Raw genomic sequence first — 22812 nt, forward strand, 5'->3', positions numbered from 1 at the left:
ACTACTACAAAACTAGACTTGCAGTGTACAGGAAATCATGCTGGCGAACTGGAGTAGAATATCAAAGCTACCAGCTGGACAGATAGGGATTTGCTTGTTGTTTCTTCCCCAAAGCTCCGGTAACTTTCCATTTTTTTAATATTTGAATCATGCAGGACTAAATGAAGGGGAATATGTATCTAGACCTGAATAATTCTGGCGATGCTCTACATCATTTTGAAATTGAAAATTCAAAGCTGTGGTCTCCCATGTATCTGTATCTTTAAAGAGCATATTGTAATTGCTGAGTCTGAAGGTCTTATTTGTTAAACGGGCATAAACTAAAACTTATGTTTAATAAAGTGAATAAAATGCTTTCTGCAGGCCCGACTCACATGTCAAATTAAGCAGAGATCGTGCTGCAACACCTTGTAAAAATGGATCCACCCACAACTACATATGTACCCAGTCCAGCTGCAACAGCTTGGGAAATATATAGCAACTTGAAAAGCAATTTGCTTTTTGGATGTATTCTAGGTATCAGCTGCAAATGGCTTCTTAAAAAAAAATCCTAAACATCTTCCTCTTAAAGACATTTCAAATCCTATGTTCTCAATGAAGCAAGAGGTAAAAGCCCTGTTGACAGCAAGCAACCTGCGCTCTGGTTATCATCCTGTGCAACAGCAGGGATCTTAAAAGTTTGCTTTGCCTCCCTAGGCCTCTTTGTTGGGTTGACTGCCTTTAGAGAGACACTTGCTACGTAGTGGGGCAGAGTTTAACAGCAGTTAGCTCAATTATGAGAAGGGTAGAATGACTGCAAAACCCTCTCCAGGTTTGAGCCTTGTTATTTTAAGAGATGCTGCTCTGCTGTAATGAATAAAACTGACAAAAAGAGCAGCTTTAAATTATTTTCTCATGTAAAACAAAGACTTTTTCATTTGCTTATCATAAAGTGACAGGCTATTCCTTTCCATTAGAGTAAAAATTTCAGTGTTATGATTTACACATTACCCAGAAGGACTGTTCTACCCATGATCTGCAAAGTCCTTGCTGAAGTTAGTGTTCACTGCAGTGTGCTCCAGAAAAGTTAAGTGCTGCTATAATTAATCCGTATGATTTGGTGATGACATGAAGTTCAGGTGCTCAATTAAAATTAGTTATGTACAAAACCTTCTGTAACACTGCTTGTGCATGTTTCCTCACTTGGACAGCTGGCTTTTTTGTAGTCCACCATTCAGAAAGCCTCCTAGACTTTCTTTTTTTCTCATTTCCCCATCTGTACTAAATGTTGGGTGCCTGTTCCATTGCAACCAACTGGCAGAGTTAAGTCAATTCACATCCTTGCTTACTCCTGTGCTTTGCACTGTGAGGGCTGCCAGTCTGATTCAAGGAAATCTCCCCTTAGAGCACACTTTTTTTTTTTTTCATGTAGTAAAAGGATTTCTCTGGATCTGCTGGGTTTGGATTTGGTTTGTTGGACAAGCTGGTTAAGAGGACTCTCTTTTCTTGTGTTGTCAAAATGCCATTGTTGTGCTCTCCTCCGCTACTAGTTAATCTCTCTGATGTGGGTCGACTTGGAAAGTCAAATGTGCTTTGTTTCTTTTACTGTATTTGAAGGTTGTCCTTTCATTGAAGACTCATAGTTGAAGTGCTCGGTTGTTAACTGTTTGTATGTTGACACTTTGTGGCCGCATGTCTCTTCTTTGTCCTTCTTTTTTTTTGTTTTTTTTGTCATAGTTGAGACAATCCAGGACAATCCTGTCCTCCTCATGGAAAGTAGCCCTCTGGGTGCTCTCCAGCACCAGGACAGCTTCATGGAAACAAGTATCCCTGTTCCCGTACTGAATTGGCAAGATGTTTCCAATAAAAGTGCTGGTTTTGCTGAGTGTGTGTAATCTACACTTTTGTATTGTCTATGGTGTTGGGTACTCGGGGTGCTTTTTGGAGATCATGCTATTGCCTCCTGGAGTTGAAATCTTCACACTGTGTCTCAGGCTGTGCCACAAGAAATAACCACTTGGGATCATGCTTGGGTTGGGATTGTGAACTCTGTCCCATTCTGGTGTTGATGCTGGAGGGGTAGACTGCTGCCATGTACTTATTTTTTCCATCTGTGGTGGCTGTGCTGCTGGCAAGAGGCTTTAGCACTGGAAAACGAAGTTCCCGGGTGGCCCTGCCCACGTGGCATGCATCGTGTGCAAGATCCATTGGGATGGGGTCAGTTGTCTGCCGTGTACAACTGCCCAGTAGTCAGTCACACTGCAGTGTGGCCAGAAGTAATTAATATCTGTAATTAATATCTGTGTCAGAGCAGATTTTGTCCTTTTGAGTATTTCATGTTTGGATGCTCCTTGTGGCTCTGCTGAATACAGTGACTGAGGCTTTCAGACCCCAAGATGGCTTGTTGGCTTTGTGAAATTAATTCCTTGGCTTCTGCCTTAAAAGCAAATTTTGATACATTTGTTTTGCATTATTTTCCATCACCAATGCTGCATGTCATCATTTATCCTGGTTGTGGATGGTGCTACACCTGCAATTTTAATGCAACTTGACTTTGGTTTATTTTTTTCTTCCCCTTGTCTCTTACTTGTCCATGCTCACCCCTTTGGCAGTGTTTTGCGTTGAGAGTTTGGTTCTGCTGCCTTGTTTTTAACAAGCTAATCCTTGCTGTTTCTGTACAGTCCAGTACGTTATGTGGTCATACAGGATGGCAAAATTGCTGACAATTCCACATAGCCTCTCCCTTTGTCTTTTCAAGATGTAAATTATTTTTAGGTATGTTGTTGCTGTGTTGCCTATGCTGTGATGTTCTGTAACAAAGCAGAGGGAAAGGACCTGGCACTATTAATTAATTACTGTGGAGGTCACTGATGAAATGCTATTTAGCTGTCATCTGATATTTCCTGCTGTCATGACAGAGCTTTCAGGAGCTCCTCTGCTCATTACCATGTGTTTCAAGAGCACCGTGTGGCCAGGCAGTGCTCAGCTCCACTGCAGCAAGTGCTGAATCCCAGTTCAACCGCTGGACTGCGAGAAGTTTCCAGAATTACAGAAACTTACAGACAACAGAAATCAATGTTGCTCTTGATCTCATGGTAGTGATCTGCAGAGTGCCCACCCAGCACTGGCCAGTGATTCCAGTACAAGCCTGTGCTGAGCAGCTGCCTGGCATTTCAGTTTGTTTTTCTTTTTTTTTTTTTTATGGAACTTTACATATTTTTGATTGCTTTCAGTATTTCTGGCTTCAGTGCCACAGCTCAGCCTGCAATTAGCACATATTGAAATCTCCCATTCAGATACCCCAAGGACTTAACTCAGCACCAGCAGTCCATTAGGAGGATGACCCAGTGCTGTTCACTTGGTGGGAGACAGCTAGTAAGGACATTGACAAATGAGTCCATAAATGAAAAGGCACAGCACTGAAATGAGTATTAAAGAACCATAGCTAGGCAAGAAAAAAAAAAGTGATAGTGTCACCTCCTCTGGCAGTGCAGGTAAATCTCAGTTTGCTGCGCCGGCTCGATGTGTTGGAGCAGCAGCAGGTGCTTTGCTGGGAGAGAGGGTGCTCAGGGCACCAGTCAAAGCCAGGTCTCCTCTTCCTGAAACTTCTTCGTTCTGAAAAACTTTGCCCTCAGCCATGGTGCAAAGAACACTTCAGCCAGTGCAGTAAACCAGGGTCACCTCTGTCCTTATCTAGCGTCCTCAATGGAGAGTTAATCTCCTTTAAAGTCTTGCTACTGCTGGTCCCGGTCCAGCCATCTGACTGCACCCTGAGCTCGAAGCGCTTGCCTGAAAAACCTCCCTGTGATTGGCAGGGCCCGAGTTGTGACTGGAGATCCCACTGCTGCAATGCGGATGTGGCCGTTCAGGAGCAGTTGCAAGTGCTGGGGTCAGTCTGTGCTGGCGTGGCAGCATCTGCAGCGTCCCATCCTGGTCACCATCCTCCCCTTACTATCAAAATTGCAAGAGCGGTGCTGCACAAGGTATTTCATTGAATCATGGAATTACCGCGTTGGGAAAGACCTCTTGGATCATTGGGTCTAACCATATTTGGTGCAAAGAATGCATAGAGTTAAGGAAAGATGTTATTAGTTTTGGGTTTTTTTCTGTGAGTGAGGTCCCAGAATTTCATCCGGAAGTCGCTGTCACTGCAGCTTTGGAGTCAAGGAAGCTTGGCTGAAGGGGCATCAAAAAGCTTTTCTTGTCCATGCTTCCTGCCCTGCCTTTTTGTGGCCCTCATTTTTCTTGGAAACTGTCTTTTTCAGAGTGTGTAGCTTGGGAAATGGAGAAGCACGAGGACAACCTGAATGGGCTGGAGCATGGGAGTGAGTGCTGCTGTCATCCAGCATTTTGTCCCCTGCAGAGTAGACTCCTTCCACTAACACAGGTGGCACTAAACTAAACAGTTCAGTAACACCAAAAAAGTTTAGGCTTTTATAGGAGTAACAGTACCTCTCTGGTGACACTAGCTAGGATGGTGTTGGAAGGGCTGTTGAGGTTTGGTTTTTTTGCTACAAACTCATTGTATTCAAAAATCCCCTGTCAGGCCCAGGAAGGTGAGACTGACTTAAAAAGAGCAAGCTCAAAATACTGCTGTTTTTTCTTTTATTCTCTTTCCATTTTCTGAGTTCTCAAAAAAGGAAATAAAATTCAGGCAGAGCTGACTAAAGACACGTTAATGGAGTTGGAGCTGTAATCAACCTAGGCAGCACAATATTTGGCCTTTTCTCCTGTGCAGCACTGCTGTGACACTTCGTAGTGTCTTTCAGCTGCTTCTTAATTCAAGCCACAGATGTTTTATATTTGAGGGAAAGAAAGAAGTTCAGGCTTTGCTGGTTGGTGTTAATTAAACCTGAACCTGGCATTTTTCCTAGTGCAGATGAAGCCAAACCTCTTGTTCCATCTGATCAAGCTCAGGGAAGCCGATGGTCATCATCTGTATTACAGCTGTGTTGGGGCACCCATTCAGTGTGACACAAGGGCATAACTGCGGAAAGATCTCACAGTCTGTATAAACAGGGGAAATGAGGAGAAGGGGTAACCAAGGAAGAGATGAGAGTATTGTCCCAGGTAATGGAGCAGTGGGAATGAAACCTTTTACCCTTGAGACCTCTGTGGGGTTGAGTGCAGCTCCTGGCTTGGCTCACATACAGCCTCCACTTGAATCGCTGCCTCTTGATTGTGCTGGTGCTGTCTGCAGTAGGGAAGCCATGCTGACCTGGTGGTGGATGGTGGTAGCAGCCTTGACAGCCAGCAGCTCAAGGCAAAGTGAAAAGAGGAGGAAAGTGCTGCGAAAGCAATGCTGGTACTTGTGTCTTTCAGGCACAATAGGGGTAGTGTGCAGTTCATCATCATGTCAGGCTCCTGCTAGGGCTCAGATCTTGTAGTCCATGAAGCTTTTCCGTAGAGCAGCTTGTTGCCTGATTTTCCCTGCAGAGAACAGAACTCTTACCAACACTTAGCTACACATTTTGTGCTTCATTTGTTCCCTTTCCCTCCACTGCTGCAGGATTTGTTTGGGCACAGATACTGCTGCTGCGAACTGAGAGATCAGAGGAAGCAGATCAGTAGCCACAAGCAAGAAAGATCAATATTAAAAGAAACCAGTGGCCAAAAAAATGCCCTGTGTCAGCCTTCTACTGGGATGGAATCCAAGGGTGTCTAAACTGGCTGAAATAGGCAGAGGATGATGGTGTGCAGGAGTAATGTATTTGCATTCCCCATGGAATCTATTGCCTGGCTGGGCACAAACCTGTGCTCTGTCTGACACCTGGCAATGAAGTTCAGATGTTGCTCCTTAGGTACAGCAAAGCTGGGCAAGGTTAAAATTATAGTAAGTAGGTTTGCTTTTGCATGTTAGTGTCCTACCGGTGCTGCCTGCTATGGTATTGGCATTACAAACCCTCTGCTGTGCAGGATCCTGGGATGTCCCACAGACAGTTTGGCCTCGTAGCATCCACAGAGGGAAGAAAAGTGAAATGAAAAGATTTGACTGTGACTTTCAGCATCTCTTGGTTTGCCAGTCCTGAACATATTAGTTCCGCTTCCCTCCAGTACATGTATAAGGTCCATGTAAGCATGACTTTAAATCATCCCTTTCTGTATTTATGTACTAAAGGGTTAGGCCACACTTGGTAAACCTCAGGTTGGGATCTAAAAATCCAGACTTGCACGTTGTACAAAGGAAGCTCCATTTTCACAGAGACTGAGCGCTCCCCAATCTGCCAACACCGATTGGAGATGTAAGTGCTCAGCACCGGACTCCTTTCTTTCAATAGCCCTTACTTTAATTTAATGAGTGTTGGCAAGTATCCGTTAGCAATAAAATACAAATTCAAATTTAGTCCCTGCCAGGCATGAAAACGTTTTCTTGATTTTTTTGTTTTTGCATTAATGCTTGTATCTTGGAAATGATCTTTTAAGTCTAAACAGTTCAAGAAAACAAATATCCTCTTTCAAAAGTTGTTTTTCTTGTTCTCTTTACCTGGTTTTTTTTTGTCTTGATGTGAATATATAAGGTTGTGTATATTTGTATCTGTATGTATGACACATGCTTCTGTCATTGCTGCTTGAATAAGTCTGCCTGGATTTTTCTTTGGATTTTGGATTTGGTTTTTTGAGCTACTTATTTTGCTTTTCTCAGTCCAAGACTGCTCCTTCAGCTACATGTCTCTCTGCCTTCTGTGGTGTTTGCTTTCTTTTCAAACCAGAGCTCTGATGAAATGTTTATTTTATTCCAATCAGTTCAGAAAGGTTTTTTTGCATCTGCCAGCCTTGTTTGCCTCCTTTCTCCCCTCGAGTTCATCTTGCCCACCCTCTGTCTGTTGGTCTAATATTTTGATTTCCCTGTTTCAACTTTGTAGCAGATGTTGTTCAGTCTCATGGTGCCGTCTTCATGGAAAGCACGTCCCTGTCCACCCCCATTTCAGCCCCCCAGTTCAGGGGCTTCCGGAGAGCCAGTGAGATCAGCATTGCCAGCCAGGTCTCAGGAATGGCAGACAGTTACACTGCTTCCAACATAGCCAACAGTAAGTGTTTCACCCCCTCTGAGACTACTGCTTGCTGCCGCACCGCTCTCTCAGTGCCACACACTGGGCCACATCCAGGTGTATGCATGTTGGGCTGTGCTGGCTATAAATTGTTTAAAAGAAAATTGTAATTATTGATAAATCTGAGTACCATTTGGCTACTGTGTGTGGTGAGGGTTAATCCGAAGGGACGTTTTCTGTGCTGCTGTGGATAAGTCATGCAGCGCTGGTAGGAGTCAGCACTGCCAGATTGACATTGCAGGATGTACATGTGGCTTGATGCAGATTGCTTAAATGTGGTCCACAAAAATGGGGTTGAGTAAGCTCCTCTGTAATTCTGAAAGGGAAGAGCAGGTTCTGGTTATTTATTGCATTGCATTAAAAATGCAGCTCTTCTGTATCCAGCAGAGCAGCTCAGAGTCAGACAGTTGTGTCCCATACTCCAAAGCCGAAGGAGGAGTAAAAGGGATTTTGAATTTGTTATTTTTCCCAAGACCTGCGTAACTTCTCAGCTAATATAGTGGAGACAGCTTTTGTTAACAGTTCAGACCCTTCTTCATTTCAGCTGAGGTCTGAGATTAACAGTCTGTGTCCTCAGAGACCTCTGAAAAGGCTGATAACCAAACAAACTTTTAAAAAAGCCCAAACTCAGACAAAACCCACAACACACAAAAAAATCCTTCAGCCCAAATGCTTGTCCCGGAAGGTGGCAGAAATTTAGAGTTACTCCTTTCCTAGCACATGTACGGTGAGCAACTCCCATCATAGTTAATTGCTGAGGTTAATAACGCTCCCTGAGTCAAGCATTAGTTGCTGAAGGTCTGTGGATGCTTGTCAGGGGCTGCTGCAACTTCTTGCCCTGTTTGAGGCAACACTCAACAAGCAGGAAGAAGCTATGTGCGCTCTGACAAATGGGGCTTTCTTTCCCAAAGCACATCCGAACACGGATGCCGTACTCCTCACGTGCATTCTCAGTCATATTTGTCCTGGTAAGACATCTTGCCAAGCGCTTGCTAAGTACTAATCTACTTGGGAAGAAAGCTCGGGAGGGAGACTGTGATTCTTTTGTGCTCGTTTCACGCCAGTCTCTGCTGGCCAGGATAGGAAGCAGAGGGGGGTTTGTTGTGTTTGTCATGAAGTGTTTATGCTGTAGCAATACCGAAAAGCCCGCATGATGGGACGGAAGGATCTTGCTTCTGTGAGCTGACCACAGAATCAGGCCCACATGATGCTTGCCTCCCTTTGCTTTCCCTGGGCTCTTCCTTGTGATTTAGCTTCTGGTTTGTGTGCTTCACAGCCGTCAAAATCTGTTTGTGAGATTGGAGAGGAAGAGCCCAACACGGGCAGCACCCTGAGCCCACATGCAGCCTGCCTTCGCCCCCACAGTGCTGATGTGTCCTTTGAGCCCTGGCTTTGGCTTTGCAATTCTTGCGTTCAACCTTATCAATGCGGTGGGAATGCAAAGTCCTGGCCTTGTGGGTCATATGTGGTCTGTGCTTATCCCGCAGGGAGAGCTATAGGAGGTCCAGAAGGGCACTACAAAACCATGGCTTCCTCCAGGAAGCCCTTCCTAGGGTGCAGCTTCCCTTGCACTGTGGATTCCTGGAGAATGAAACTAGTGCAGCATGTGTGTGCCATAATAATGTGTGATTTCTGATTTTATTTTACTTTATTTTACTTTTATTTTATTTTATTTTTCCTTATAGAAATCAAACACCACCCTAATCATTGTAGAGGCTTTAGCCTTCTGTCCCAACTTGCCCTCCCTCACAAATCCCCTACCCAAACCTCGTCCAAGAGATGTAGGCAGCATAAACGTGAAATCCCTTCAAAGGGAAGAAAGCTCAAAGGGCCATGGAGTCAGGCTGCAGGCTGTGCTCTCTGGATACCCGACCTGGACATCAAGACAGGTATTCTGGAGAGATCCACTCCAGTCAACCTCTTCTCTCATTTGATAGTCACGGAACTTCATAACAAATCTATGTGCTTTTACTGATGCACTTGCAATTTCTTACTGCACTTTAGCAACTATTTCAGTCACTTTGATCGACCATAACATGGCTAACAACTTGGCAAGAGCAGGAGTTCTTCTGGGCAGAGCTGTGGGGACAATGCTTCTGCCTCTGCCACTGTCTTTTGAGCATGGAAGAGTAAATCCTGGCTGCTTCTTACAATGAATCTGCAATTACCTAAGCTGGGGACTTGCAAGAGAAATGAAAGGTTGGGGTGCAACCAGGAGCTGCCAGTTTGGAAGACAGGGAGTCAGAAAGGAGGTGCCTTTGTGCTCTGGAAGAGACATATTGATCCATCAGTGCCCTCCTCCTCCTTCCCATGGCTCTTGAAAAAGGCAAAGGCTCATTAGGATGAGGGTGGCCTTAGCACTCGGCACAGTCTGGGCTGGACCGTGGGAATGTGCTGATGCCATAACCTTCTGTGCATTGCTGTGGTGGGAGCTTTGTGCACATCTCTAGAAGGAACTGGTGGGTCCATTTCATTTCAGCATCTGCGCTCATCACCGGCTAGAGGGGTTTGTTGAATTGTACCATAGACCTGGCAGCTTTCCTGGAATTCCATAAAAAGGGAACATTGTCAGAGAGAAAAACGAAGCTTGAGACAGCCCCAGCATGCAACCTACATGCAAACACAGCTCCTCCTGATGCTTTCTTGATCTGATCCATCTTCACTTTCCATTGCTACTTTGCTAGGCTGGAGCACGTGGGGTTTGAGGACTCCTCACTGCTGGGAAAGCAACCCACACCTTTAGGGGCTGGGGCTTTGGGCTGATCTGTGCTCATTGGTAGCAAGTCAGAAAGGATGTGTGCATGGGCAGAATTCAGGGCAGCATTGAAGTGTGGTGGTGTCCCATGGGTGAATGGTGACTGTTGGGCACTTGTGTGCAAGCTGTTGGCTCCCTGAGATGAAACTCTTCTGTGTTGTCTGTAACCTTGCCCACCCAAGTCCTAGTGTATTTTTCAGCCCCACGTGCAATGGAGTCCTAGTGCCCCTGGATACGTTTTTCTGGCCACTGCAGAGCCTGTGCTCTGGGGGTGGCTGGGCTGGGTGTCTCAGTTGCCTGCAATGTGGTAGCCCAGGAGGGCAACCAGGACTTGTTGGGAACTGCTAGTAACAGCAGCGCATGCTGTAGCACCCTGCCTTATAGTGCCTTTTAACATCTCATGTGGGCTCCCACTATTCAGATCCTTGTTAGTGTGGCAAATATCTGGAAAGGATGCTAAAGTCTTGTGTTCCTTAGTGAAGGCTAAAGGAGTTGGATGCTGGGCCAAAGATGGCCTGGGCATGCACTACAGTGAGCAGAGCACACACCCGCTTGCTCCTCAGCTCCAAGGAGGAGGCGTTTCTGTCTCATGTTTTGTCATATGGATTCCCATGCATATGAGGCTCTCAATGCACTGGAGCCTTGGACCCATTCCCTGGGGTCTTGAGCCAATTAGTACCTGTCCTCTGGTGCCTTCTTATTTGGTTAAATAAAGGAGAGATTAGGTGGTCGTCCCTCTGTGTGTTCCTCCCTTGGTTTGAGCAAACACTGAGCCCTGGGTCGGTTGCTTACTCTTAGCAGTGCAACCAGCCAGGGAACAATATCCTGGTGTACCTGGAACAGGAGGCCAGAGCCTCGAAATACTGGCTGTGGTGAAGACCATGTGTATGTGTGAACTCGCTTTGTCTGAACGAGTCTTTTGCTTCTAGTTGCTGCCAAGTGGTGGGGAACCAAAAGGATCGACTACGCTCTCTACTGTCCTGATGCTCTGACAGCTTTCCCAACAGTTGCCTTGCCACACCTCTTCCATGCAAGCTACTGGGAATCCACAGATGTTGTCTCCTTCCTGCTGAGACAGGTACAGTCATCTTCCCTCCCTTGAGTCCTCTTTCTGCTGCAAAATATTTTGTGCTTTTTGTTTTTCCACTGCACCTTCCATAATTCTTGTTGATGTGTAGAGGTGAAAAAAACCCTTTGCTAATGCAGATCCATCTTCTTCCCTTTCTTTCTTTTCTTCGTCTGTATTGCTAGCAGAGATGCAAACTTTACGGATGTGTGTTGTCATGCCTGCTTAGCTTGAATGTGGATTTTATCATCAGAGCAGGTCTTAGAGGGGCTTCCCAAGGAGCTGTGGAGCCCAGGGCCATTTCCTATGAGAACCCAGTGGCGAAAGTCAGTGGCACTTATTTCAGTCAGCTGTTCTCTGTGTGATTTTGGATCTCAAGTCTGAAACTTAAAGGAAACTTCTCAATGTACTAATAAAAATAGCACCAAATACAATAAAAGGACAAGTTTTGTATGAATTTCACATGAGCTGATAGACAGAGTTTGGTTTCTACATTATTGTGGTCTCATCTAGGAACATACCATCATCACCGCGTTGGGATTTAGTTCTTGTTCCTGCAGCACAAAGGAGTTCTCCTGTGGGTAGGTAAAGGGGGACCACTAGTGTTTGGAGTCTGACATCTTAGACTCTATCAACCTACGTTTGGCCTGAGATTTAAATTTACTGTTTAAAATGTGTTTTTCCTAAAAGAAATATTTTTCCTCCAGTTCCTTGGGAGTGAGGGCGAGTTATTTGCCTTGCAAAATATGAACCCCCAAAGGAATAGTTCTTAGAGTGTGTAATTGGAAAAAACAAAACTGAAGACTCTGGATTGTGCTGCCCACTTCAGCACTTGGGTTTGCTTTGTGTTAGCTCAGCTGTTAAGCTGTCCCCACTCTCTTCCAGCCTCCTGTACTGCAGCTCTCAATTATTTATGATTCTGTTGGCAACCTATTTATGATTCTGTTGGCAAGTTCTATCTTCCAAATAGTGCAGGAACCATAAGCAACAGAGATGTCAGTGCTGGTGGCAGCTGAGCTGTAGTGATAATCCAGTGAGACCCTTTCTTTCTGGGCTGTGTCTAGCCCAGCAAGGCATCCCTGTGCTTGCACACACCTTGCCGGATCAGCTGCTGTGAAACCCCAGACTTGCATCAAACTCAGCCTAACAGGGTTGGAGGGAGAGAGACACCATGATTTCGCGTGAGTGGGAACAGTCCCAACATAAAATGCTCTACTCAAGAAACAGCCAGTTACTCAGGGTTCAACCCATACCTGGGTCTGTAGCACAGCATGGTGCTTCGTATCTTGCAGCTTGAGGTACCTCTCCATCCATTCAAAGTCTGCTGGTGGTTGCCTGGATAGTCTGGCACTTCCCTTCCCCAATGCCTGTCTCTACTCACTTCTCTTTGTCTTGAAACTGAGATTTTTCTCATTCTCCACCTTCTTGCTGTACTTCCACCACACCACTTTTTACGCTAATAAGCACTTGTTTCTAATCGCCTTTGAAAGTCATCTCTGGACAAAATGTAGAAGTGAGCTGTTGAATAGCTTTAGCCTCCGAAGGTTAAATTTTTTTAAAACTAGCCCAAATGGGACTTGAAATAGATTCCCAATTTAAATACTTTTCAGTAAATCATCTGATTTTGTTTACCTTGGATTTCCATGAACACTGTCCCGCAAGCTCATCCTCCCTGGGGTCATTTTTGCATTTCCCTTGAAGAAAAGCAGCTTCAGCTCTGCAAAGCAGGTTGGCCTGTGTCAGGCCATTACAGCCTGGGTCAGCTGGAGAGCTGCTGACTGCACAAAATATGTGCAATCCTATGTGAGCCCACATTTTAGAGGCTTTTTTATTTTTTGGTGGGATAGGGTCACTAAGGACTGCTGCCGATTCTGGAGTTCTCTTGTCAGCTCCCAGTCTTACATCAGTCTTTCAGATGTCCCCACGCTTTTGGGGCTGTGGTGTTATTCTTCCCTTTCTTTTCTAGAGTCTAAGAGCAGTCTAATCATGCTCCTCCATCCCTGCCTGCACCCTGGTGACAGGCAAGAATTGCCCACAAAGGCTGGCTGGTGGGCATCATCTTTCCCCCTCTCTGATCCTTACACTCATGCAGTGCCATCCCACTGGCACAAAATCCTTGAGGAATGTCAACCTTGGAGTCAAAGTCAGGATGGACAGACGCCCTGGGCTCTGCCTCGTGTGTGGCCAACCCAGACCCCTGCTTGCCTCTGCTGGGGTCAAATCAATGAGAGGAGAAAAAAGCACAGGACAAGAGCAGTCTGAAATACAGTTAAATAGAAAGAAGAAATCAGCTGAAGGAACAGCACCTATCAGCACGAGGCCAGTCAGAGCAGCTGGTGCTTGATCTGCTACAAGATGTGTGTTCAAAGGAAGAGAGCAGTCCCTTGCAGGCCATGGGAAGGGACTAATGAGTGCCTGGAGGAAGGGCAGATATGTAAGTGCAGAGCTCATCCTGCTGCATTTGATCAGTTTTGTACCTCCTGACAATCTAAATAACCTGTATCCCAGCCAGGATTAAGCCAATGCTGGCCTCAGGCTTCGCTAGTTCAGAAGAGACCTACTTGTCCTTGCAATTAAGGAAGCAGCCTGTAAACCTGCAAACTGACAATCCAAACACCCAGCAGGCAACCTGAGGCTGCCTCTGTCCAGGCATTGTCCTTTCTCAGTGCTGACTCGGAAGATGCTGAACAGTATGGGCAGAGGTGTTTGTGTCACTGCACAAGCGGTGGATGTCTTGATGAGATCTGTCCCCCTGCAGGTGATGAGGCATGAGAACTCGAGTGTTTTGGAGCTGGATGGGAAGGAGGTGTCTGTCTTCACCCCCTCCAAGCCCCGCGAGAAGTGGCTTCGCAAGAGGACACATGTGAAGCTCCGGGTAAGAGTGTTTTGGGGCTGCAGCAGTGGGGAGCACTGTCCTGGAGATGGGTTTTGATTTGGGCTACAGGAACAGCACTGAAGGTGGGCAGCATGGGTACAGCTATGTCTGTCCATGGCAGACCAGAGAATCACATTGCACTGCTGGTATATATTGGCGATTATACCACCCATGGAGTTCTGAAAGAGCAGACTTAAAGAACTGTACCAGCAAAGTCTCATATTGGCCTTGCATCTATGTAAAATACAGAAAGGATTGGCTGTGAGTCAGGGAGAGACAGAACATCTTTCAAAGTCCAGTAACACAAGTTCTCAGCTCAGGAAGTGCCCTTCGCTCCCAGTAAATGTCTCCAGTTCCCGAAAGAGAGCAATTCTTTGCTAGAACTGAAATAATGTCAGTGCATTTCTTTGGCAGCTGTTTGTGTTGCCTCTTAAATCTGGAGAGTTAATAGATGCTATCGGCATTTAACGTACAAACTGCCATTGAAATTGGCTCGTCAGCCATGTGCACTCAAATCCACCCTATCATTGTGGGGCACAGAGTCTCACTGCTGCCACAGATCAAGTTCTTTCCTGAAGTGAAAGCTGTGGTTGGAGTGGAACTGGGGAATGGCAAAGAGAAACCCATGCTCCAGTTTGTCTGGTTATATTTGGCATTTCCCTGTGAGCCTGTCCATTGCTGCAAACTTTTTTCTTTCCTTTTTCTTTCCCCTTTCCCGTTTGACTTGTGTAGAACGTCACAGCCAACCACAGGATAAATGATACCATCGCTAATGAAGATGGGCCCCAGACCTTAACAGGAAGGTTTATGTACGGTCCGTTAGATATGGTCACGCTCACAGGAGAAAAGGTACTGCCTGCTGGGGGGGTTGTGCACCTTCTGGTGAAATGTAGGGGGGACAGAGGTGGCGCTGGTCACCCCCTTGGTCACTGGCATCTTGGACAGATTACCCTGGTCAGTCTTGTGTGGTGCCTCCCAGCAGGATCAGCATTCATCATGGAGGCCTTCACCACTGAGGCTGGGTTTCGTTCCAGCATCCTGATGTTTGGGTCCTTCTCAGCTCAGATCTGTGAAGTGCAGTGGGTGCAAACAGGACCCAGCTGTGCTGACATCCAAAGAGTCTTTGGTTGGAAGGTCCGTGTGCTTGGCCTGTTCTACTCATCTGTGTCTTTAATGCTGTTGTTCACCCAGCCTTTCTGTCTTCCCAGGTGGACATTCACATCATGACCCAACCACCGTCAGGAGAGTGGGTTTACTTTGACACTGAGATCAGCAACAGCAGTGGCAGGATTTCTTACGTCATCCCTGAGAACCGGCGTCTGGGCATTGGCGTGTACCCCGTCAAGATGGTGGTCAGGTGAGGTACTGCAGGGTGCTGGGGCTTAGTTTGCAAGAGGAACAAAAGTAGAAGTTGATGACTGTAGAATACGGTCCCTCCTTGAGGAGCGGCTGTGATTGCTGGGGAGGGTCAGAGCCTGGTTTGTCCCCAGCAACTGGGATGACACCACTTCTACTCTACAGCTGTAAGAGGAAGATGTGCATTTTAGTCTGACTCCTGCATCATCAACAGGATGGTAACTGAGCTGCCATTGCAGGAGCAGGCCTTCTGCACCACAGGTGCATGGCTTCATGATCGTCTGCACAACCGAGCATATTTTAAAGACTATAAGCTTGGCCTTGAAAGATACATCTTTGTACTCATGATAATTCATTGCTGGTGTTGAGCTCTGGAAGGGATAGGACAGGACTATCTTTTCACTGGTGAACCCAGCAATGGTTTTCTGGGAGTATTTTTTTGAGTTACTGACTGACACCAGGGCTCCAGGGTTCTATTACCAGCCACCAGGCTTTCATGCAGTGACTGTCACTGCTTTAATTGAGGGTGGCATTGCTCTTAGAGGCTTCGGGCTGGATCTGGGTGCTGCTTTGAGCTTGTGATGTGTGGCGGGACTCTATGGTACCTCCTGAAAGAACCTCTGTATTCCTTCAAATCCCTGCATTCCTTTCAGGGGTGACCATACATATGCAGACAGCTACATCACAGTCCTGCCAAAGGGGACGGAGTTTGTGGTGTTCAGCATAGATGGCTCCTTTGCAGCCAGCGTATCCATCATGGGCAGTGACCCCAAAGTCCGCGCTGGAGCAGTTGATGTTGTAAGGTCAGCAGCGGGGGCTGGGGGAGTCGGTCCATTTTACGCACATTGCTCTGTGTCTGCAATCTGTTGACTTGTGGCTTTCCCTCTAGGCACTGGCAAGACCTTGGCTACCTCATTATCTATGTCACAGGCCGCCCTGACATGCAGAAGCAGAGGGTGGTAGCATGGTTAGCACAGCACAACTTCCCCCATGGGATCGTCTCCTTCTGCGACGGGCTTGTTCACGACCCCCTGCGGCACAAGGCCAACTTCCTGAAATCCCTCATCACAGACGTAAGCCTGGGCCTGCTGAAATATTTTCATAGCAGGGGTTTAGATTGCTCCTTGTCTGATTGCCCCTATCAGCACCAGTCTCTTGGCAGCGACATGACCCCACAGCGAAGATTAATCTGTTCATTTTACATGCTACTTTTTATTATTGCTCTATAAAAGTGTCTGTGCTGTTAAATTGTGTAATCTCTGCTCTGCACAGCTCCGTTTCATCACTGGTCCTTCCAACACCAAATGCCTAATGAAACTGAGGCAGTAGTGCCTCCCCTTACCCATAGATGCAACTTTTTCACCTATTAGGTGGCTTTCTGGCTGCCTCTGGTGTAACCAGCAAATCTTGAGAGGGCATGGAGCTGCTGCAGAAATGACCTTGCACCGCCCAGCCTTGATGGGAGACTCCACAGAGCATCTTCCCCAGCATTCAACCTCAGGGAAGTCTTAATGGCCCAGAGCCTCAGAAAATCTCCAGATAAAACAAGATTTTCTCTCTCTGGCAAGTGGAGGAACTGACAGTATCCCGAGCTCTTGTGCCCTGCCTTGAAAAGCAGGGAAGTCCCTCACTCTCTATATTGGACTCTCATTTCACCATGAGTCACAGTCATGAGAGCAGCTGGACCTTACTTGCTGCCTCCTCTCCCTTGTCCTCTAGAAGTTTGAGACCAGCACCAGGGGCTTCTTTTCCACCTCCCTGGCTGGCCTGCAGCTCCAGGGCCAAAGCGGCCAGTCTGTGGTGGCACTGCTGTCTGCACCTCCCCTGTCAGCCATGCTTCGGCCATTAAGGAAGGGGTTGACCAGGAGCCAACTCCGAGCTCTGCTCAGAGCAGAGGTTGGCGAATCCTTGAAAAGCAGCATATTTTGCTGGCTGTCCACTCTCCCTCTGCCCAGGAGTTAAACAGCAGTCTAGCATCCAGCAGCATGGCTGGTGGAGGGAGACACTCCCTGCTAATAATTACTGCCCAGGGGGTTGCAAACTGCTCCTTCCCCCAGTGACAAGCAGGCAGTGAAGTGTGCAGCGTCCCTGCCCCCCACAGACCTTCAAGGAAAGGCTGTGGATCAGCAAGCAGAGATCTGCTTTCATATTGCTGTTCCTCTGATTCTGGCCTGTAAACATCCCCAGTTCTGTTAATTAGCGCTTTGCACAGCAGTGCGTTATCCAGCTGGAAACTTATGTAAGGTATTGACCTGAGATTCCCACAACGGCTGTGGGAAAAAAAGAGAAGCCCTGCCTGTTGCACAGCACAGGGCACCCATATGTTCTGACTGCATGTTGCTTTCTCTCCCTGCAGCTCCACATGAGGATCCATGTGGCATATGGATCTACTAAGGACATCTCTGTGTACAGCTCCATCAGCCTCCCACCCACTAACATCTACATTGTTGGCCGACCCACCAAGAAGCTGCAGAGCCAATGTCAGGTAGGAGCCAGCTTATCTGGGCTCTGGAGGTGCTGCCAAGGGCCTCCCATGGGAGGGCAATGGGAATTTGTTGATCTTAAGACTTAGCTAGTGTTCGTCAAGAGCTGTCCCACATACCAGGACCCATCTCGCCTGTCTGAGCGGTTCCATGTCATGTACGTCACCATGGCACAGCAAGCGCATTTGGCTGCCAGTGGCTATTAGGGAAATGTGTCCCATCCCTCTAACACCTGGCCTCATCCCTCTTATCTTGCAGTTCATCACGGAGGGGTATGCAGCCCACCTGGCCCAGCTGGAGTACAACCACCGTGCACGCCCCGCCAAGAACACCACACGCATGGCATTGCGGAAAGGCAGCTTTGGGCTGCCGAACCAGACCGAGTTCCTGCGCAAGAGGAATCACCTGCTCCGGACCATCTCCTCCCAGCCTTCGGCCACCAGCAGCTGTGCCGGCCACCGCCCTGAACGCACCCAGAGCCAGTCTGAGAGTGACAAGGAGAGGGACAGGGAACGCAGCCAAAGAAGCATGAGCATTGCCACAGGGTGCTGGGGTCGGAGCGGAGCATCCCGGCTGGAGTCTGGCCTCCTGGGGCAGAAGTAGCCAGGCCAGAGCCAGCAACTGTCAGCTGCAGCCACTGGAGGAGAAAACAAAAGGAAAGAGGGACGAGGCCAGCGTTACGGGCTGGAAGGGTAAATATGGTGCTACTCTTATAACATCATGGTACTCTGGGAAGAGATGGGATGTTTCCCACACAACACGTAGGTCTTGCAGTGGGAGCATCAGGTTTTTGCAGCATGGGCCCAAGGAACAGCTGGAAATTGAGGGGGAAAAGTCTCCAGGTCAAGATCGCACTCTCTCTCCTGCCTCCTTCTCTTACCCAGGTTTAGTGACTGTAAATACGTGCCTCCTCACCTTGTTAGCCATCACTCCGATATGCGTGACCAAGTACTGTCCTCAGAGCCACAGGAACAGGGGATGAGGCTTGGGAAACTTCTTCGTTGTCCCAGGAGTTCTGCTGATGTGGGCACAGGGTGGGCTTGGGGTTGGATGCACATGCGGCTTCCCCGGCACAGGTGGCCCCAAGCAAGCGATTTATTGTGGGCTGTGCCAGGCAGAGCAACCAAGAGCTTTACCTGTACAAAAAGCTTCAAGTTCAGCCACTTTCTCAAGGAGTATGTGCAGTGGCAAAGCATAAGGATGTCTCCATGCTGTTGGTAGAGGCAGAATGTCAGCAGATTCATGCCCAAGAAAATGGGGTTGTTACTATTATTACTGTTATTTTTTAAAGAGACCTTTCAGAGGCTGATGGAATTGAAGGTGTTGACCTACTAAAAGAGGAATACAAGCTATTTTGTTGGAGCTGTTACAAACCTCAGACACTTAATTTGCTGTTAAAGTCTCCAAATATCCTTGCTATATATTATTTCCAAAAGTAATCACCGTGTATTTGGAAGCAGCTGAAGGCACTTGGATTGCATTTTCTCATCCAAAAGCAGGGTCTGACTCTCTCAACACCCACCTCTGAGACTTCTTCCCAGGTTCTCTCCAAGTTCAGTAGCAGCTTTCATGGGAACTAGACACGCTTCTTTTACCTGTAGTTACTGAACTGTAAAACCTCATTGTTTTTTGCACTGATAATTTTTAGAATGGAAACCTGTTACCATCTCATGTAGCTACACCTAAGTGTTTGTAGTGCATGACAACAAAATATTGTTAAGCCAGAGTGTGTGTATATACGTGCATACATGCATATACATATGCACACACACGTATGTATATGTATATTATATGTATATGTATGTGCATATGTATATATTTAAGAAAAATAATCTGTGCAGAAGTTTTTCCAGCAGTAAGGAGACTGTAAGGAAGTGCGCCAACAATGTCAGGCAAGCTTAAGAAAAGGCCATATCTTAATTTTCCTGGTGTGTGGATGTGTTTGAGCTGGTGGTTTGGGTGCTGCTGGAGTGAGCCAGGGCTGGGTGCATGGCAGAGGGGAGCTGCCCATGCACGGGGCGAAGCACTGGCTACTGGCTGGCATCCCTGGTGACACCAAGAGCATGCGGTATGTGGTGCAGGAATGGGAGTACATTGCTCTGCAGCAGCAGAGGAGAACAGTGCCTAGAACGAGGGCTTGCCAAAACCGCCCTTAGTCGTGTCCCTATCGGGTCAGCCTGACCCCAGCAAAGGGCCCAGTTAGCTCCTTGCACATCTCTTGGGGCGGAGGGGCATCCACCCTGGGTGCTCTGGGTTGCCCACTTACAGACTCCAGTTTGCCCTCTTCACGTGGAGATTTTATAGTCCTACCAAACTCCCCGACTCTGTGTAACCCTGCTTTCTCCACCACACTTTCCTGTCTTTATATCACTTTCTACTTAAGAAGATCTTATTTATAACAAAGATTTTTTTAGACTGGCTGCTTCATTTTATTAACTGTTTCAATATGAAGTGCAGGATGGCCTCACTGAGACACACAGCACTGTGAACACTGCTCTGCTAATTGGCTCTGGACCACGGTGGGCAAATCTTAACTCCTCAGACATCCAAGGTAGATCTTGTGTGTTTGTGGCGCTGGAGGGTCGGAGCGGAGGCAGAGGAGGAACAGTGCTGAGCTGCATCCCAGCCGCAGGAGTGCTCAAACCCAGCTGCCTGCCTGCCACCCAGTGCAGCTCCCATGTCTTGCAGCCTGACTACAAAACGTTTAACCACTTCTCTTTGATAATTGAAGTACAGAATGTATCTGATGACTTTTGTTACCGAGAACTGACTTCCCTTTCTGCCGACTCAGCTTAGCTCTCTCTGAATGTACATCCAGAGCTTACTGGGTTTAAAAGCAATGTGAATTTTCCCAGCTTTTTGCTAGTTGAATGTTATACCAAACAGATGCCATCTGAGTAGGAAACCAAGCCACAATCCATCCTGTGAAGTCACCAAACCACATCACAAAATAATTTCTGCAAATTTGGATATGGCCTTTGCAAAACTCAGCTTTCCTCTAAGTCCACCACCAAGGCATGATCTGTACATTTTCCAATGCGGACGAGATGTTCACATTTTCTTATGTGTAGATAGTGTAAAGCAGAGGCGAATGTAAATGTTCAACATAAAAAGTGGATATATAAAATTGAAAGTTAGTTATTTATTTATGTAGAGGGAAAAAAATGTCTGGAGGGACTGGAACCTTCAGAGTTTATTAATATTTAAAAATGTAGCTTTTTGTTTAAGGCATTATGTACAAAACAGTTATTTTATGGACCAAGTTTAATGTAACTGTTAATGAATGCAGAAGTGCAATATTATACTCACCTCTCCATCACTTCATCTTTAAACAGCTGCTGACCAGTTAGACTGACAATCATAGCACCTGTCCTCATCCTTTGTTGAGCTTCTTGAAACTTGCCCAGGTCCTCTCCCTGGCCCTCCATCTGTTGCCATTGTACGAATCCAACACAGAGAAGCAATTGTAGACCAGGACCTTTATTGCTGCAATAATACCAGATGAGGTGGGTGTGGTTACCAGGAAATATGCCAATAAGTTTTTCTCCACTGATTCAGTCCATCACAGTCTACATCAACCTCCTCAGCTGCCCCCATCCAGCACTCATCTATCTGAAGCAAAGATCAGTGTGCTACTCACTCAAAGAACAATAGCAATAGTTTAACTCTATGTTTATAACCTGTTTGTTCCGAGCTGTTTTGGAGAGCAATGCATGTGACCTGATGCCTTTTCACGTGTATGGAAGAGGATCCATTTGGATGCAGTGAGGGAAAGATGATTGTATATTCCATTCTTATTAAAGGGGCACTGTCAGGTTAAAGACCTAATTTAGCTTTGTTACAAGTAACTTGTTTGCTTCCAAACTAAAGAATTTGAAAGTTTCTTGTACTTCTCCCTCTGGGCCGTTGTCTGGGCAGCCATCAGTGAGCCCAGCAACAGTGGCGCTGCTTCTGCTGCAGCCCACAGCCTGTTCTCACACACGAGCACAATACAGCCTGTGCTGCATGGGTGCCTCCATCTTCTTGGGTTTTTTTTTTTGTTTCATGGGAATCGCACTGTGCTGTGGAGCTCAGATTTTTGTACAAAAACCAGCTTTTTGTATTCCTGCACTATTGGGCCAGACTTGTGACCCGACACTGTCCCTTTAAAGTCTTTTCAAAACAAAGAGGAACCCATGCATTCCCATCGAGTTCTTTCCTGGGTTTGCTAGATCACTCAGTCAGATGTGGTGAAACTCTAATACCAAAAACGTTTACAGTGTCCGATCCATGAGCAGAGAGCAGTAACTAGCCAAAGGGTTACTAATGAACTCCCGCTCCGCCCAGCAGCCGCTGTGCTTGCTGTAGCAGCCCCTTCTTCAGGTATCGCCACCGTTTGCTGCATTTCGTATTAGTTCTAGAAGCCTTACAGTCCCCTCCCCATCCTCAGCACCCTCTGCCTGTTGATACCCTCAATTTGTCAATTTTATATTCTGATGATGCTAGTTATATTTTATTTATAAAAAATTGCTTTAAGGGATAACAGACGTGTGAGGGGAACCACCGGAGGGGATGCCCGAGGGCACCGGCAGCCGCACTGGGTACGCCCCTGTGTGTACAGTACTGTGCTGATGACTTGCTTGTGTGTAACAAACCTTATAAAACTTCCTTCTCCTTCTTGCTGTTAGTGCATCGTTCCAATGCCTGGGTGTGCTTTGTGTACAGTTTCCTTGTGAGTTACACAGATTAAAGAAATGGGAAGGCTCTTCTCCGTCTGCTTTTCTTGGGGGAGACACTAGAAACGGTCGAGTCACAAAACCCAAAATGTGAGCAGGCACGAGTTTAATGGGGTTACAGCGATGAACAAAATGTGGAAACCCTCCACGCAGATCAGTCCTTCAAGACCCATTTGTCCTTTGATTCATTTGTCCCTTTTGTTGTAACGGTTTGTAAGTTTATGCACTTGGCAGTGGGGGAAAGACCAGCTCTTTTACTTCACAGTGGCTACAGCAGAGGCCCTGAGAAATGCAGAACTCTAATGCTGCCTGGGGCCTGTGCTGTGGGGAAAGGACGCAAGTTGCATGCAGGAACATACAGCAAGGGAAAGCCACCCCTCTGCAGAGCATGCCAGCCTGCACGCCAGTGTGGTGTTCAGTGCTCGCCCAGCATGCCTGAGAGGCACAGAGGAGAGCTGCAGCCCAAGCAGAGCCACAAGCTGGGTGGGTGAGTGCAAAGGGCCCATCATCCTACAGCAACCAGATAAGCATGGG

The 22812-nt window shown here is 46.9% G+C and overlaps 1 protein-coding gene across 13 annotated transcripts in view; it reads left to right on the forward strand.

The window, feature by feature from the left end:
* PITPNM2 (phosphatidylinositol transfer protein membrane associated 2) overlaps nucleotides 1-18171 on the forward strand; it is a 133529-nt gene extending 115358 nt beyond the window's left edge. For 6 of the 13 annotated variants that reach the window (XM_054082174.1, XM_054082178.1, XM_054082176.1 and 3 more), the window contains 11 exons: nucleotides 1717-1866; nucleotides 6843-7007; nucleotides 8714-8917; nucleotides 10713-10861; nucleotides 13608-13724; nucleotides 14457-14573; nucleotides 14933-15081; nucleotides 15734-15883; nucleotides 15970-16153; nucleotides 17437-17565; nucleotides 17822-18171. In XM_054082174.1, coding sequence (XP_053938149.1) covers nucleotides 1717-1866; nucleotides 6843-7007; nucleotides 8714-8917; nucleotides 10713-10861; nucleotides 13608-13724; nucleotides 14457-14573; nucleotides 14933-15081; nucleotides 15734-15883; nucleotides 15970-16153; nucleotides 17437-17565; nucleotides 17822-18166 — 1859 coding nt within the window. In that variant the 3' untranslated portion in view covers nucleotides 18167-18171. The remainder of the gene's footprint in view (nucleotides 1-1716; nucleotides 1867-6842; nucleotides 7008-8713; nucleotides 8918-10712; nucleotides 10862-13607; nucleotides 13725-14456; nucleotides 14574-14932; nucleotides 15082-15733; nucleotides 15884-15969; nucleotides 16154-17436; nucleotides 17566-17821) is intronic. The other 7 variants (XM_054082182.1, XM_054082183.1, XM_054082180.1 and 4 more) reach the window with 4 other exon arrangements.
* The last annotated feature ends 4641 nt before the right edge of the window (nucleotides 18172-22812 follow it).

This window comes from Cuculus canorus, chromosome 17 (assembly GCF_017976375.1).
Source record: "Cuculus canorus isolate bCucCan1 chromosome 17, bCucCan1.pri, whole genome shotgun sequence".
Classification (NCBI taxonomy): domain Eukaryota; kingdom Metazoa; phylum Chordata; class Aves; order Cuculiformes; family Cuculidae; genus Cuculus; species Cuculus canorus.